The sequence below is a fragment of the Pseudophryne corroboree genome, chromosome 1 (genome assembly GCF_028390025.1).
Source record: "Pseudophryne corroboree isolate aPseCor3 chromosome 1, aPseCor3.hap2, whole genome shotgun sequence".
Classification (NCBI taxonomy): Eukaryota; Metazoa; Chordata; class Amphibia; order Anura; family Myobatrachidae; genus Pseudophryne; species Pseudophryne corroboree.
In genome coordinates, this window is record NC_086444.1 from 70,479,942 (window position 1) to 70,495,269 (window position 15,328).

Here is a 15,328-nt window from a genome sequence, read left to right on the forward strand (position 1 = left end):
TGAATCCATAGGGGGCACTGGACGCCCACCCAGAGCAGTTTTACCTGGGTTGTTTTAAGCTCAGAGGAGCTTAGGGTAACACGTTTTACCTGGTTTGTATTAAGCTCAAAGGAGCTTATGGTAACACATTTTAACCGATTGGTTCAAACTATAAAGGTCTATCGGTTATGCTGTCAACTGTTTAGTTGACACTAACGTTATGGGTCAACTTTGTTGTTGTCCGTTATGTTATAGGAATTCTCCATTGTCAACCTCTCTATAGTAGTTCGCTCAGTAAAAACACTGGGTTCGTACACTGAGGTACTCTAGGGATATGGAGGGGTGGAGAGTTCTAAATTTAAATATTCAGTGCCTTTGTTCTGCTACGCCGCCCATATCCCAAGAGTACTCCAGTGCCCCCTATGGATTCAAAGAAAAGGATTTACCTGGTAAGTACCAAAATCCTATTTTTCCATCACAGCTCCGCTGGAAGGACGTCTCCCTGACTCTCCCCTGCAGTCCTGCACTACAGAAAAGGGTAAAAAAGAGATAGGGGCACTAATTTGGCGCAGTTTTGATACTAACAGCAGCTATAAAGGGAAAAGCACATTTTATAGTGGTATTCCTGTCTATATATAGCGCTCTGGTGTGTGCTGGCATACTCTCCCTCTGTCTCCCCAAAGGGCTAGTGGGGTCCTGTCCTCTATCAGAGCATTCCCTGTGTGTGTGCGGTGTGTCGGTACGATTGTGTCGACATGTTTGAGGAGGAAAATGAGATGGAGGCGGAGCAATTGCCTATTATAGAGTTGTCACCCCCTAGGGAGTCGACACCTGAGTGGATGAGCTTATGGAAGGAATTGCGTGACAGTGTCAGCTCTTTACGACAGACAGTTGACGACATGAGACAGCCGGCTACTCAGCTTGTGCCTGTCCAGGGGTCTCAAACGCCATCAGGGGCTTTAAAACGCCCGTTACCTCAATGGCAGACACAGACACGGATACTGACTCCAGTGTCGATGAGGAGACAAACGTGACTTCCACTAGGGCCACACGTTACATGATTGAAGCAATGAAAAATGTATTGCATATCTCTGATAATACAAGTACCACTAAAAAGGGTATTATGTTTGGTGAGAAAAAACTGCCTGTAGTTTTTCCTGTATCCGAGGAATTAAATGAAGTGTGTGATGAGGCGTGGGTTTCCCCCGATAAAAAACTGATAATTCCTAAAAGGTTATTGGCATCATACCCTTTCCCGCCAGAGGATAGGGCACGTTGGGAAACACCCCCTAGGGTGGATAAAGCGCTCACACGCTTGTCTAAACAGGTAGCACTACCCTCTCCTGATACGGCCGCCCTAAAGGAACCTGCCGATAGAAAGCAGGAGAATATCCTAAAATGTATATACACTCACACGGGTGTTATACTGCGACCAGCAATCGCCTCAGCCTGGATGTGCAGTGCGGGCGTGGCGTGGTCGGATTCCCTGACTGAAAATATTGATACCCTAGATAGGGACAGTATATTACGGACTATAAGAGCATTTGAAGGATGCATTTTTATATATGCGTGATGCACAGAGGGATATTTGCCGACTGGCATCAAGAGTTAGCGCGCTGTCCATATCTGCAAGAAGAGGTTTATCGACGCGGCAGTGGTCAGGTGATGCGGATTCTAAAAGGCACATGGAAGTATTGCCTTATAAGATGGGAGGAGTTATTTGGGGGTATGTCTATCAGACCTGGTAGCCACGGCAACTGCTGGAAAATCCAAATTTTTACCCCAGGTAGCTTCTCAACCTAAGAAGACGCCGTATTATCAGGCGCAGTCCTTTCGGCCCCATAAGGGCAAGCGGGCAAAAGGCGCCTCATTTCTGCCCCGTGGCAGAGGGAGAGGAAAAAGGCTGCAGCAAACAGCCAGTTCCCAGGAACAAAAGCCCTCTCCCGCCTCCGCAAAGTCCTCAGCATGACGCTGGGGCTTTACAAGCGGACTCAGGCACGGTGGGGGCCCGTCTCAAGAAATTCGAGACGTCTCCCCCTCGCCGTTTCATAAAGTCTGCTTTACCGACGTCTCCCTCAGACAGGGAGGCAGTATTGCAAGCCATTCACAGGCTGTATTCCCAGCAGGTGATAATCAAGGTACCCCTCCTGCAACAGGGAAAGGGGTACTATTCCACACTATTTGTGGTACCGAAGCCGGACGGCTCGGTGAGACCAATTTTAAATCTAAAATCCTTGAACACTTACATACAAAGGTTCAAATTCAAGATGGAGTCACTCAGAGCAGTGATTGCAAACCTGGAAGAAGGGGACTATATGGTCTCTCTGGACATCAAAGATGCTTACCTACATGTCCCAATTTACCCTTCTCCAAGGGTACCTCAGGTTTGTGGTACAGAACTGTCACTATCCGTTTCAGACGCTGCTGTTTGGATTGTCCACGGCACCCCGGGTCTTTACCAAGGTAATGGCCGAAATGATGATACTCCTTCGAAAGAAGGGAGTTTTAGTTATCCCTTACTTGGACGATCTCCTGATAAGGGCAAGATCCAGGGAACAGTTGGAAGTCGGGGTAGCACTATCTCAGATAGTGCTGCGGCAGCACGGTTGGATTTTCAATATTCCAAAATCGCAGCTGATCCCGACGACACGCCTTCTATTCCTAGGGATAATCCTGGACACAGTCCAGAAAAAGGTGTTTTCTCCCGGAGGAGAAAGCCAGAGAGTTATCCGAACTAGTCAGAAACCTCCTAAAACCAGGCCAAGTGTCAGTGCATCAGTGCACAAGGGTCCTGGGAAAAATGGTGGCTTCCTACGAAGCAATTCCATTCGGCAGATTCCACGCAAGAACTTTCCAGTGGGACCTGCTGGACAAATGGTCCGGATCGCATCTTCAGATGCATCAGCGGATAACCCTGTCACCAAAGACAAGGGTGTCTCTCCTGTGGTGGTTGCAGAGTGCTCATCTTCTAGAGGGCCGCAGATTCGGCATTCAGGACTGGGTCCTGGTGACCACGGATGCCAGCCTGCGAGGCTGGGGAGCAGTCACACAGGGAAGAAATTTCCAGGGCTTGTGGTCAAGCCTGGAGACATCACTTCACATAAATATTTTGGAGCTAAGGGCCATTTACAATGCCCTAAGCCAAGCAAGACCTCTGCTTCAAGGTCAGCCGGTGCTGATCCAGTCGGACAACATCACGGCAGTCGCCCACGTAAACAGACAGGGTGGCACAAGAAGCAGGAGGGCAATGGCAGAAGCTGCAAGGATTTTTCGCTGGGCGGAAAATCATGTGATAGCATTGTCAGCAGTGTTCATTCCGGGAGTGGACAACTGGGAAGCAGACTTCCTCAGCAGGCACGACCTCCACCCGGGAGAGTGGGGACTTCACCCAGAAGTCTTCCACATGATTGTAAACCATTGGGAAAAACCAAAGGTGGACATGATGGCGTCCCGCCTAAACAAAAAATTGGACAGGTATTGCGCCAGGTCAAGGGACCCTCAGGCAATAGCTGTGGACGCTCTGGTAACACCGTGGGTGTACCAGTCAGTGTATGTGTTCCCTCCTCTTCCTCTCATACCAAAAGTACTGAGAATTATAAGACGGAGGGGAGTAAGAACTATACTTGTGGCTCCGGCTTGGCCAAGAAGGACTTGGTACCCGGAACTTCAAGAGATGCTCACGGAGGACCCGTGGCCTCTACCTCTAAGAAGGGACCTGCTCCAGCAAGGACCCTGTCTATTCCAAGACTTACCGCGGCTGCGTTTGACGGCAGGGCGGTTGAACGCCGGATCCTGAAGGAAAAAGGCATTCCGGATGAAGTCATCCCTACCCTGATCAAGCCAGGAACGATGTAACCGCAAAGCATTATCACCGCATTTGGCAAAAGTATGTTGCGTGGTGCGAGGCCAGTAAGGCCCCGATGGAGGAATTTCAACTAGGTCGATTCCTGCATTTCCTGTAAACAGGAGTGTCTATGGGCCTAAAATTGGGGTCCATTAAGGTTCAAATTTCGGCCCTGTCAATGTTCTTCCAGAAAGAACTAGCTTCACTACCTGAAGTTCAGACATTTGTAAAAGGGGTACTGCATATACAGCCTCCTTTTGTGCCTCCAGTGGCACCTTGGGATCTCAATGTAGTTTTGGGGTTCCTAAAGTCACATTGGTTTGAACCACTTGAATCTGTGGAGTTAAAATATCTCACATGGAAAGTGGTCATGTTGTTGGCCCTGGCCTCGGCCAGGCGCGTGTCAGAATTGGCGGGCTTTATCCTGTAAAAGCCCTTATCTGATCTTCCATTCAGACAGGGCGGAATTGAGGACTCGTCCTCATTTTCTCCCTAAGGTTGTTTCAGTGTTTCATCTGAACCAACCTATTGTGGTACCTGCGGCTACTAGTGACTTGGAGGACTCCAAGTTGTTGGACGTAGTCAGGGCCTTGAAAATATGTTTCCAGGATGGCTGGAGTCAGGAAATCTGACTCGCTGTTTATCCTGTATGCACCCAACAAGCTGGGTGCTCCTGCTTCTAAGCAGACTATTGCTCGTTGGATTTGTAGTACAATTCAGCTTGCACATTCTCTGGCAGGCCTGCCACAGCCAAAATCTGTAAAAACCCATTCCACAAGGAAGGTGGGCTCATCTTGGGCGGCTGCCCGAGGGGTCTCGGCGTTACAACTTTGCCGAGCAGCTACTTGGTCAGGGGCAAATACGTTTGCTAAATTCTACAAATTTGATACCCTGGCTGAGGAGGACCTGGAGTTCTCTCATTCGGTGCTGCAGAGTCATCCGCACTCTCCCGCCCGTTTGGGAGCTTTGGTATAATCCCCATGGTCCTTACGGAGTTCCCAGCATCCACTAGGACGTCAGAGAAAATAAGAATTTACTTACCGATAATTCTATTTCTTGTAGTCCGTAGTGGATGCTGGGCGCCCATCCCAAGTGCGGATTGTCTGCAATACTGGTACATAATTATTGTTACAAAAATCGGGTTATTATTGTTGTGAGCCATCTGTTCAGAGGCTCCTCTGTTATCATGCTGTTAACTGGGTTCAGATCACAGGTTGTACAGTGTGATTGGTGTGGCTGGTATGAGTCTTACCCGGGATTCATAAATCCTTCCTTATTGTGTACGCTCGTCCAGGCACAGTATCATAACTGAGGCTTGGAGGAGGGTCATAGGGGGAGGAGCCAGTGCACACCAGGTAGTCCTAAAGCTTTACTTTTGTGCCCAGTCTCCTGCGGAGCCGCTATTCCCCATGGTCCTTACGGAGTTCCCAGCATCCACTACGGACTACGAGAAATAGAATTATCGGTAAGTAAATTCTTATATATATTAGTGTGTTTATGACATTGTAAAAAATGTGATGTGTACCAGTGTCGGCTCCAGAGGTGGGGCTGCAGCATAGTCCAAAATTCAAATAGAGGAGGCACACCAACTGCCAGTGAGTCCTGGCTGGCGATGATTGGCAGTGTGTGTGGTGGCATTTGCTGCGGCTTCCCGATTTGAATTTTGGACTGTCTGCAGCTCCACAGCTGGAGCAGACACTGATGTGTACTGTATTTATTATACGATGCTATCCAGCAAATACTATAGAAATGTACTGATTATGGTAAAACATTTTAAAGCTTTAGAAAATTACCCAAACTGCAACTAAACTACATTATTTTATGCAACACATCTCTCTCTCCTTCCGTTGTACCAGCTCCTTTCGCCTTGTCTTTTCCAGTTGGCCCCAAGGCTGGCTACAGCCAGGGTGCTGCACAATACACTCAGGCGCAACAGGCTCGACAAGTGACTGCAATCAAACCGGCTAACCCCAGTCCTGCTACGACTACCTTCTCTATATACCCAGTGTCCTCCACTGTGCAGCCTGTTGCTGCTGCTGCCACTGTGGTGCCCTCATACACACAGAGTGCCACCTACAGCACAACTGCTGTTACATACTCCGGTAATTTCTACTACGTTTTCCATTCGCTATTAGGCATACAGCTATAAGCAGTTCATTTGGGTGGTGGTGGGGTGTTGGGCCTCGAAGGGTCTTTGAGACTTAGTTGGGGCATTCACTCTCATTGGGCGAGATTCAATTGATTCACTGACGGCTAAGCAATTCAGTTGTTACTCCGGTTGGGCGTGAACAGGCACCGGCATTTCAGCTCGCACACCCTGGGAGTAGCGAGCTGAAATGTGAAAAAAGTGACCGGTTTGAGTGGCCAAATGGCACTTTTCACGTTGCACCCATTAGTTTATACTGACTTAGCAGCTTTACACGACTAAACCCGGTCTATTTGGGAGCAATGAAAAAAATTATTGAATACCACCCCCTGATCGCCCGTCACTTTAGATGGGAGATGGGGCATGATAAAACAATTGAATCTCTGCCATTGTATCCGTTTTCAATAAGATCTAGTAGAAGTTTTCGATTGGTGCTTTATATTGCGATAGTCATCTATGAGCTGCAGAATGTGTTGCATTATTAAAGTGCTGTATAATTATAATGAAAATACATGTAAACAGGTTTACCACCTTTTAATTAAAAACGTTGATATTTGGAATGGTGTTATCCTTGTAGAGGTGGTAAGCGTTGTACGTATGTTTTAGTTTTTAAGTGTCTGTTAGGCCTCATCCACTTGTGTTGATCACACAAATTTTGATAGAACAAATCATGTGGGGCAGATGTAACATGTGCAGAGTTAGATTTGGGTGGGTTATATTGTTTCTGTGCAGGGTAAATACTGGCTGCTTTATTTTTTACACTGTAATTTAGGTTTCCGTTTGAACACACCCCACCTAAAAATCTAACTCTCTGCACATGTTACTTCTGCTTCGCCTGTTCTGCACATGGGGCCCAATTCAGACCTGAGAGCTGCTGTGCTTTTTCGCACAGCGGACGATCAGCTATTAACTGTGTATGCAGTGCGCACGTGCGTCGGCAAACAGGCATCGCCAGTCAGCGTCAGGCTGGTGCGAAAATTCTAATCGCACAGCCATTCGCATGCGGATTGAAAGGAGGAGGCCGTTTTGTGGGTGGTAACTGACCGTTTTCTGGAAGTGTCTGAGAAAACGCAGGTGTTTTCAGGGAGGGTGTGTGACGTCAGCTCCGGAACCCGATCAGCCTGTTCTGATTGCACTGTAGGAGTAAGTCCTGGGCTGCGCAGGGACTGCACACACAGGGCACATCATTCAATGGTGAGTGAGCTGCGAACGGTTTTGCAACTGTCTGCTGACTGAGGGTTTTTTAGCAGCTCGGCGGCGACGTTCTGATCGTAGGACAATTATTTTAGCAGCCTAGTGATCAGGTCTGAATAACCCCCATGGTTTTGCCCATTAGAGAAAAAGTTCGATGCTGCGATCAGGTCTGAATTAGGCCCTTAATTGTATCATTTCTTGATACAATTACAGTATACAAATACATTTCTTGATACAAATACAGTTGATGTCTATGGATCCTACTGGCTCCAGGCTTTTAGATTTGGCTTCAAAGCGCCTGAATTTTTTTATTTTATTCTTTTATCTCCGAGACTATAAATTTTAAACTGAATAATTTGTCATTTTTTATATCTAGGTGCGGCTTACTCAGGTTATGAAGCAGCAGTGTATTCCGCCGCCTCTTCCTATTACCAACAGCAGCAGCAACAGCAAAAACAAGCAGCTGCCGCTGCTGCGGCTGCTGCCACCGCAGCCTGGACCGGGACCAGCTTCACCAAAAAGGTTCCGTTTCAAAATAAGCAGCTGAAGCCGAAACAACCGCCCAAACCACCTCAGATCCATTACTGTGATGTCTGCAAGATTAGCTGTGCTGGCCCGCAGGTAACTTGCTTGTCTATTCCTGGCTGCCATCCATACCTGGAAGAAATGGATACCTTTCCCAGATCTTTGGTCACCTTATAACAGGGATGGGGAGCCTTCAACCCTCCAGCTATTGTTGAACTACACATCCCAGCATGCCCTGCAACAGTTTTAGCATGGCCAAATAGCAAAACTGTAGCAAGGCATGCTGGTATGTGTAGTTCAAAACCAGCTGGAGGGCCTAAGGTTCCCCCATCCCTGCCTTATGATGACAGTATTTCCTGTCCCTTTAAAATGACACATTTGTCACTACGACACAATCCGCACATTTTATATATTGTACGGTTTGCTAGAAATGGTTGGGTCCATACACGTCATAGCTTTCTGTCTGTCCTGGTAAGCTGTGTTTAGATTGCTATACTTATTATTTGCAAACCAGATCACTAGCTCTGCATCCGGTTGCAGGAGTCGGGGGAACACATTTGCTACATTAATTGATGTGGAAATTGAAGTGTTATAAGAGCCGCAGACACAGGCATCTACGTCTTACATGGCACACATAGGGGGAGATTCAAATGTTTGAGAAGTCAGTTGGGAGTCTGTTTTTTCTAATAGACAGGAAAAAACAGACACCCAACCGACTTTTCAAACATTTGAATCTCCCCCATTGAACCTGCTGTAGATGGTCACATCTATCGCTTTCAGGGACTGCAATCTACTGTAGCCATATGTCTTGTTAACTGTGGTCTATTGTCAACCATATTTTTTACTTTTTTTGATTCTGCGTTTTCCAACAGACCTACAAGGAGCATTTAGAAGGGCAAAAACATAAGAAAAAAGAAGCGGCCTTAAAAGCCTCCCAAAACACCAGCAGCTGCAGCAGCACCGCAATCCGCGGGACCCAGAACCAGCTACGCTGTGAGCTCTGCGACGTCTCCTGCACAGGGGCCGATGCGTATGCCGCCCACATCAGAGGCTCTAAACATCAGAAGGTACGTTCGCATCTCAAAGGTACACTGGATGTCTCTCTATTTGGAGTCAAGCCAGTTCCAATTCTCTAGTCTTGGGTAGATTGTTCAGTTTGGGTTTTTTATTCTATTTTTGCAAAAAGTATGGCTGTAATGCTAACCTGATTCTAAAGCGACCTGGACGGAGCTTCACTGGAAGCGTAACCTCACCAGGAACATGCAGCCTGTCATTTTGTTAGGGGCAGTGACGTTGGTGCAGCACAAAGTGCAGGGAGTTCAGAAAGTCCCTCCTGACTGCGTGCTAAGCAAGTTTCCCAGCAGAGATTGGGGGGCTATTTAAATGTTCTGGGCTGGTCATCTAAACGAATGGGCATCTCGGAGCAATTCAGTTGTTGCTCATATCAGGCGCCCGTTAGCCGTGGCAGACACATTTCCTTCTCGCAGCCTCTGGGGTTGCAAGAAAATTTTTTTGAAAAGTTTCAGCGCCCAGAGAAGATCTTAAGATGTGTTTAGCCACCTTGTACAGCTAAACCTGGTGCATTAAATGGTAACGGCCGCCAGAACGGAGAAACAATTGATTTGCTCTGTTTGGTGTCCATTTGTGTACAATTGAATCACCCCCAAGAATGTGTGCTAAGTAATATGACAATTTTTTTTTACCACTTTATCGTCCCATACTTATCTACATTAAGTGTTAAAGGTGTCGTCTCTCTCTGGCCTCCCTGGCGAGATTTGCAGCCAGAAACAAGAGCGCTCACTGTGGAGAGACCTTTTGAACTCCCTGTACCAATGTGTACAAGGAACGGGTATGCTTAATGGGTTGCGTATGGGTGACCGGTGCCTGAATCCCGGGGATTAGAATGCGCGGGGGGGGGGGGGGGGCTGAGCGGAACAAAGCTTCTTGAGGGCTCAGTAACGAGCTGCAGGTTTTACTCCTACTCTATGGGTGTTGTGGAATAGTGCTTGTTAGTCGGGATTTTCAGGGGGTGGGATGTAGGCGTCTGTATTGTGCGGTCACATAACTACATCCCTGCTTTGTTATGTTGGTTGTTTTAGCCAGGAAGAATTTTTCTACTAGCCTAAATTTGACTTTACTAAGGGAGAAAAACGAAATATATCACTCCTGGTCACTGGTTTTCTCCTTCCTGCAGGTCGTGAAGCTGCACACCAAGCTCGGCAAACCAATTCCGTCAACAGAACCGAATGTTGTGAACCAGTCTGTCACTTCTGCAGCTGTCTCCAAAGCAGCTGCCTCTGCAAACAGCACATCCAGCACTAACGGGGCCTCTGTCACCACGTCGGCTGCAAAGCTGCTGACCTCCAGCTCATCACTCGGCACTGCGAACGCAAGCAAAATGTCCAGCATCTCCTCTAACAGCATAGTCAAGAAAATAACCACGCCAAAAATAACCTTTGTAGGCAAGTGGATTTCTTCTGTATTCTGCCTGTGTGTACCAGGCAAATAAGAGTGGAACCATTGAGGTTAACAGACGTATTTCATAAAAAATAACTGGGCCACAGAGCTTACTGCATCCAGACGTCACACTCTTCCCCCCTACTTTCCCTAAGAATCAAACTGTCTGGTATATAAAGTTTCATTTCAATCTCGGTCATAGGTGAAACATTTACTATAGAAATTGGTCTCCGTAAGATTTGCCATTTATGCTTTCTGCTCCATGTGGCAGATTCAAATAAGACGCCGAGCGATTTAATAAAGGATTGCTACCACACGCATTAAGTGGGGGTTTACATAACGCAGATGTTTCCTTGCAGCCCCGGGAGCAGTGGGGAAAATACCTGCATTAAGGGCACCCTCTGGGACGTAACATACGGGGTAACCCTTAGATTCCGCACATAGGCCCAGATTTATCAAGCCTTGGAGAGTGATAAATTGCATGGCGATAAAGTACCAACCAACCAGCTCCTAACTGCCATGTTACAGGTTGTGTTTGAAAAATGGCAGGCAGGAGCTGATTGGTTGGTACTTTATCACCGTGTAATTTATCACTCCCCAAGGTTTGATAAATCTGGGCCATAACATGGAATGTAAATTACTGTGCAGGGGAAATGGCGAGTAATTGAATGGGCATTAAACACCGCAGGTAATTGAATCTGTCTGAATGTTTTTTAATTTTTACTTGCTGCTCTCGGATTTCTCTCTCTAAGCCGGTGTGTGCCTATCTAGAGCAAGCAAGTGGTACTAGCTAGAATGAGAAGCCTCTGTATAGTAAGGCACTCTGCACAGTTTGAGAGCCACTCATTTAGAGGACTAATAGAATCCAGAAAATGAGTTCTGTATATTTTTTTTTGCAGGTTTGTGTGGAGTAGCCTTTACGCCCCCCTCCATCCCCTGTCACACAGCAAATATTCATAATACTCCACTAATTAACTAAATAATGTTTTTAAAAAGCACCCCAGTCCTTTTGAACTTTTCTGTAACGTCCTAGGGGATACTGGGATGGTCTTAGTACCATGGGGTATAGATGGGGTCCATTAAAGCCTGGCACTTTAACAATTCTTCAGAGTGTGCTGGCTCCTCCCCTCTATGCCCCTCCTGCAGACTGAGTTTAGAAAAATGTGCCCAAGGACATGGGTGCATTCTCTGGTGCTCCAGAGAGGTTTCTTCAAAACTTTGTTTTAGTTTTTCTCTTACGTCCTAGTGGATGCTGGGGTTCACATTAGTACCATGGGGTATAGACAGGTCCACTAGGAGCCATTGGCACTTTAAGCGTTTAATAGTGTGGGCTGGCTCCTCCCTCTATGCCCCTCCTACCAGACTCTATTTAGAAATTGTGCCCGGAGGAGCCGGTCGCGCTTTGGAGAGCTCCTGAACAGTTTTCTTCTTTTGTTTTTCTTTGTTATTTTCAGTCGGGGCTGTTTGACAGCAGCCTGTCTGCTTTGTAGTACTTAGTGGGGAGAACGGCCCAACTTCCTACAGAGTTAATGTTCTCGTTTCTCTGCTGACAGGACACTGAGCTCCTGAGGGAGCCATTCGCAAGCAACACCACGGCGCCGCATACCCTCCCGCAGCACGCCGCCACCCCCCAACAGAGACAGAAGAGTGGTGAGTACAGCGTCGACGCCCCAGTTAGTGGGTCGCTGGCGGGAGTAGCGGCACAAGGGTAGGAGCGCAGCCCTGAGTGCAGGCTGCGCTCCAGGGGGCTCAGGTGGACATGCAATGTAGTGTGTCCCGCTGATAAGGGGCGCGCTGAGTCTCACTGCTTACCCACACTGGCTAACATATAACAGGGGTTTTAACCCTCTGTCTGACAAATTCCTCAGGCCAGTATAAAAAAAAGTGCGGGAAGCGTGCCATTAAGGGGGTGGACCTTCACACTGAGCAGCAGCTCACCAGCGCCATTTTCCCTCTACAGCTCTCACTGCAAACGCTGACAGAGAAGCTCAGCTCCTCCACAAAGAGGGGGGGGCACAGTATTAGAAGTATTAATAACCTATATGGGGTACTTAGTCTGCGCCCAGCTGTGATTATTAACTAAAGGGGCGCTGTGTGGCTGTATTCCTCATAGCCCTGGGTCTCCCTGGAGGGATCTGTTAATTAATTGTGCTTAACATGTATTCTCCTGTGTGTGTGTGACCTTCACAATGTCTAAGGGCGTTTTCTGCACAGCAGAGTATTTTTCTTCCCCTTGGGGATCATTACACTGTACTTGGTACACAGTCTCATGTTAGTGGGTCTGACCCTGCATGGTTGGATTCCACAAAGGGGATGATTATTAACGTTCAGATTGAATTATCCCGTAATGAGACGCAATACTCAGACACCTCAAACCCCTACCATTGGTCCACAAAAGCGTACACTGGCCCACATCTTGCAGGCTGACACTGATGGTGATGCCTCAGATGCACGCCATTCAAAAACTACTGTTACCGCAGGTTATTGTCCTAGTCCCTCTGCTTCGAAACAAAAGATTTTATTCAAGCCTGTTCGTGGTACCGAAGCCGGACTGTTCGGTACGACCGATCTTAAACCTCAAATCTATGAACCTGTGCCTGCGGTTGTTCAACTTCAAAATGGAATCTCAGAGTGGTGGTCTCGGGCCTAAAGGAAGGGGAGTTCCTGGTATCCCTGAATATCAAGGATTCGTACCTTCACATCCCTAATAAGGCTTACCTCAGATTTGCTCTGCAGGACAGCCACTTCTAGTTTCGGGCCTTGCCTTTTGGTCTCTCCACAGCACCGAGAGTGTTCACAAAGGTTATGGCGAGATGATGTTGCAACTCTGCGTGTTGGGGGTTAACATCGTCCCGTACTTGGACGATCTCCTCATGAAAGCTGTGTCCAGGGCTTGGTTGTTGGAAAGCATCAACCTGATTTGTGAGAAGTCACGTAGTCATGGGTGGATTCTCAATCAACAAAAATCACACCTGGAACCTTCACAGAGACTTCAGTTCCTGGGGATGATACTGGACACGGTGTCTCAGAAAGTGTTTCTGCCTATGGACAAAGCCTTGACAAACCAGTCTATGGTCCACTCCGTTCTGAAACCACACAAGATCTCGGTACATCATTGCATCCGCCTACTAGGCAAGATGGTGGCCTCCTACACGTCTATTCAGTACGGAAGATTCCATGCCTGTCCGTTTTCAGCTAGACCTGCTGGACAAATAGTCAGGGTCACACCTCCACATGCACCAGAGGATATCCCTTTCTCCACAGGGAAGGACCTCCCATCTATGGTGGTTGCAGATCTCCCACCTAGTGGAGGGCCGACTGCTCGGGATTCAGTTGTGGATTCTGTTGACAACGGATGCGAGCCTCTGCGTTTGGGCTGCTGTGATGCAGTGGGCTCTGTTTCAGGGAATGTGGTTGCCCCAAGAGGCTCCTCTTCCTATAAACATTCTGAAACTCTGGGCGATTTACAATGCCCTTCTGCAAGCCTCTTACATCCTTCAACATCAGGCCATACAGGTCCAGTCGGACAACGCCCACGGCGGTGGCGTACATAAACTGACAGGGAAGAACAAAAAGCAGGGCCGCGATGCGAGAAGTGTCCAGGATACTTCTCTGGGCGGACCGCAATGCTAGGGCCATGTCAGCCATATTCTTTACGGGAGTGGACAACAGGGATGGTGGCTTCCTCAGCAGACACTATCTGCACCTGGGGGAATGAGGCCTTCACCCGCAGGTGGTTCACCTGTTGGTTCAATGGTAGGGCTGCCTGCTGATCAACCTGATGGCTTCTCGCCTCAACAAGAAACTGTTTCGCTACTGCTCCCCGACTAGGGATCCACAGGCTGCAGCGGCGGACACTCTGATTGCGCTTTGGTTTTACCAGTTCGTCTATCTGTTCCCTCCATTACCCCTAATTCCCAGAGTTCTCAAAAGACTAAAACGGGAAAGCGTTCAGGCAATTCTCATTGCCCCGGATTGGCCTCACAGAGCTTGGTATGCGGACCTCCTGGCCATGTCCCCCGAAGAGCCCTGGCCTCTGCCGCATCAATAAGATCTTCAGCAAGGGCTGTTCGTCTGTCCAGACTTACCGCGGCTTCGTTTGACGGCATGGAGGTTGAAATTAAGATTTTAGCCAGGAATGGGTTTTCCGCCAAGGTTGGTCCAGGCCAGGAAGGTGGTAATATCTCAACATTACCACCGCATATGGAAGAAATATGTTTCTTGGTGTGAGGGTCGACAGTAATCTACTGTAGATTTTAAATCTTAAGGTTCTTCCTCTTCCTGCAGGCAGGTTTGGATATGGGCCTACGTTTAGGCTCCATTAAAGGTCAAGTCTCTGCCTTGTCTATCTTCTTCCAAAGGCAGTTGGCTGTGATCCCAGAGATTCAGACATTTTTGAAGGGTGGCCTTCGTATTCAATCGCCCTTTGTGCTCCCCACGACTCCGTGGGATCTCAATTTGGTCCTAACCCTTCTCCAATCGGATTGGTTTGAACCATTACATAGGGTGGACATGAAGTATTTGACTTGGAAGACTGTCGTGTTATTGGCCTTGGTCTCTGCAAGGCGTGTGTCAGAATTGGGGGCCTTATCCTGTAAGAGCCCTTATCTGGTGTTCCTCGGGGATAGAGCGGAGCTCAGGACTCTCCCGCAGTTTTTGCTTAAAATGGTGTCGCCGTTTCACATCAGCTGAAAGTGGTTTCCGTGGTGTCTGACACTTCAGTTATGCCAAAGTCCCTGCACCTAGTTCAGGCTTTGAAGATTTATGTCGAGGACGGCTCATCACAGGAAATCTGACTCGCTTTTTGTTTTCTATGACGCTACCAAAATTGGATGTCCTGCTTGAAAACACTCCATTGCTCGTTGGATCCATCTGACCATCCAACAGGTTTACTCTTCAGCGGCCTTGCCGCTGTTTAGTTCTGTTCAGGCCCACTCCACACGGTTGGTGGATTCTTCATGGCCAGCTGCCCGTGGTGTTCGGCTTTACAGTTGTGTCGAGCAGCTACTTGGTCTGGTTCGAACACGTTTGTAAAAGTTTTACAGGTTCGATACCTTGGCTAAAGAGGACCTTCAGTTTGTTTACTCTGTTTTGCAGGGGTCTCAACACTCTCCCACCCGTCTGGGAGCTTTGGGACTTTCCCATGGTACGAAGACCATCTCAGTATCCCCTAGGACTTTAGA

General features: G+C 47.9%; 1 protein-coding gene and 1 non-coding gene across 6 annotated transcripts in view; both read left to right on the forward strand.

Moving 5' to 3' along the window:
* The window catches only part of ZFR (zinc finger RNA binding protein), a 176,985-nt gene that overhangs the window by 71,327 nt on the left and 90,330 nt on the right, over nucleotides 1-15,328 (forward strand). For 4 of the 5 annotated variants that reach the window (XM_063960555.1, XM_063960523.1, XM_063960531.1 and 1 more), the window contains 4 exons: nucleotides 5,680-5,925; nucleotides 7,540-7,784; nucleotides 8,561-8,755; nucleotides 9,883-10,150. In XM_063960555.1, coding sequence (XP_063816625.1) covers nucleotides 5,680-5,925; nucleotides 7,540-7,784; nucleotides 8,561-8,755; nucleotides 9,883-10,150 — 954 coding nt within the window. The remainder of the gene's footprint in view (nucleotides 1-5,679; nucleotides 5,926-7,539; nucleotides 7,785-8,560; nucleotides 8,756-9,882; nucleotides 10,151-15,328) is intronic. The other variant, XM_063960537.1, reaches the window with a different exon arrangement.
* Nucleotides 8,192-8,317, forward strand: LOC134932685 (small nucleolar RNA SNORA66). The gene has a single exon (XR_010179451.1). It is a non-coding gene; the product is annotated as a small nucleolar RNA SNORA66 (small nucleolar RNA).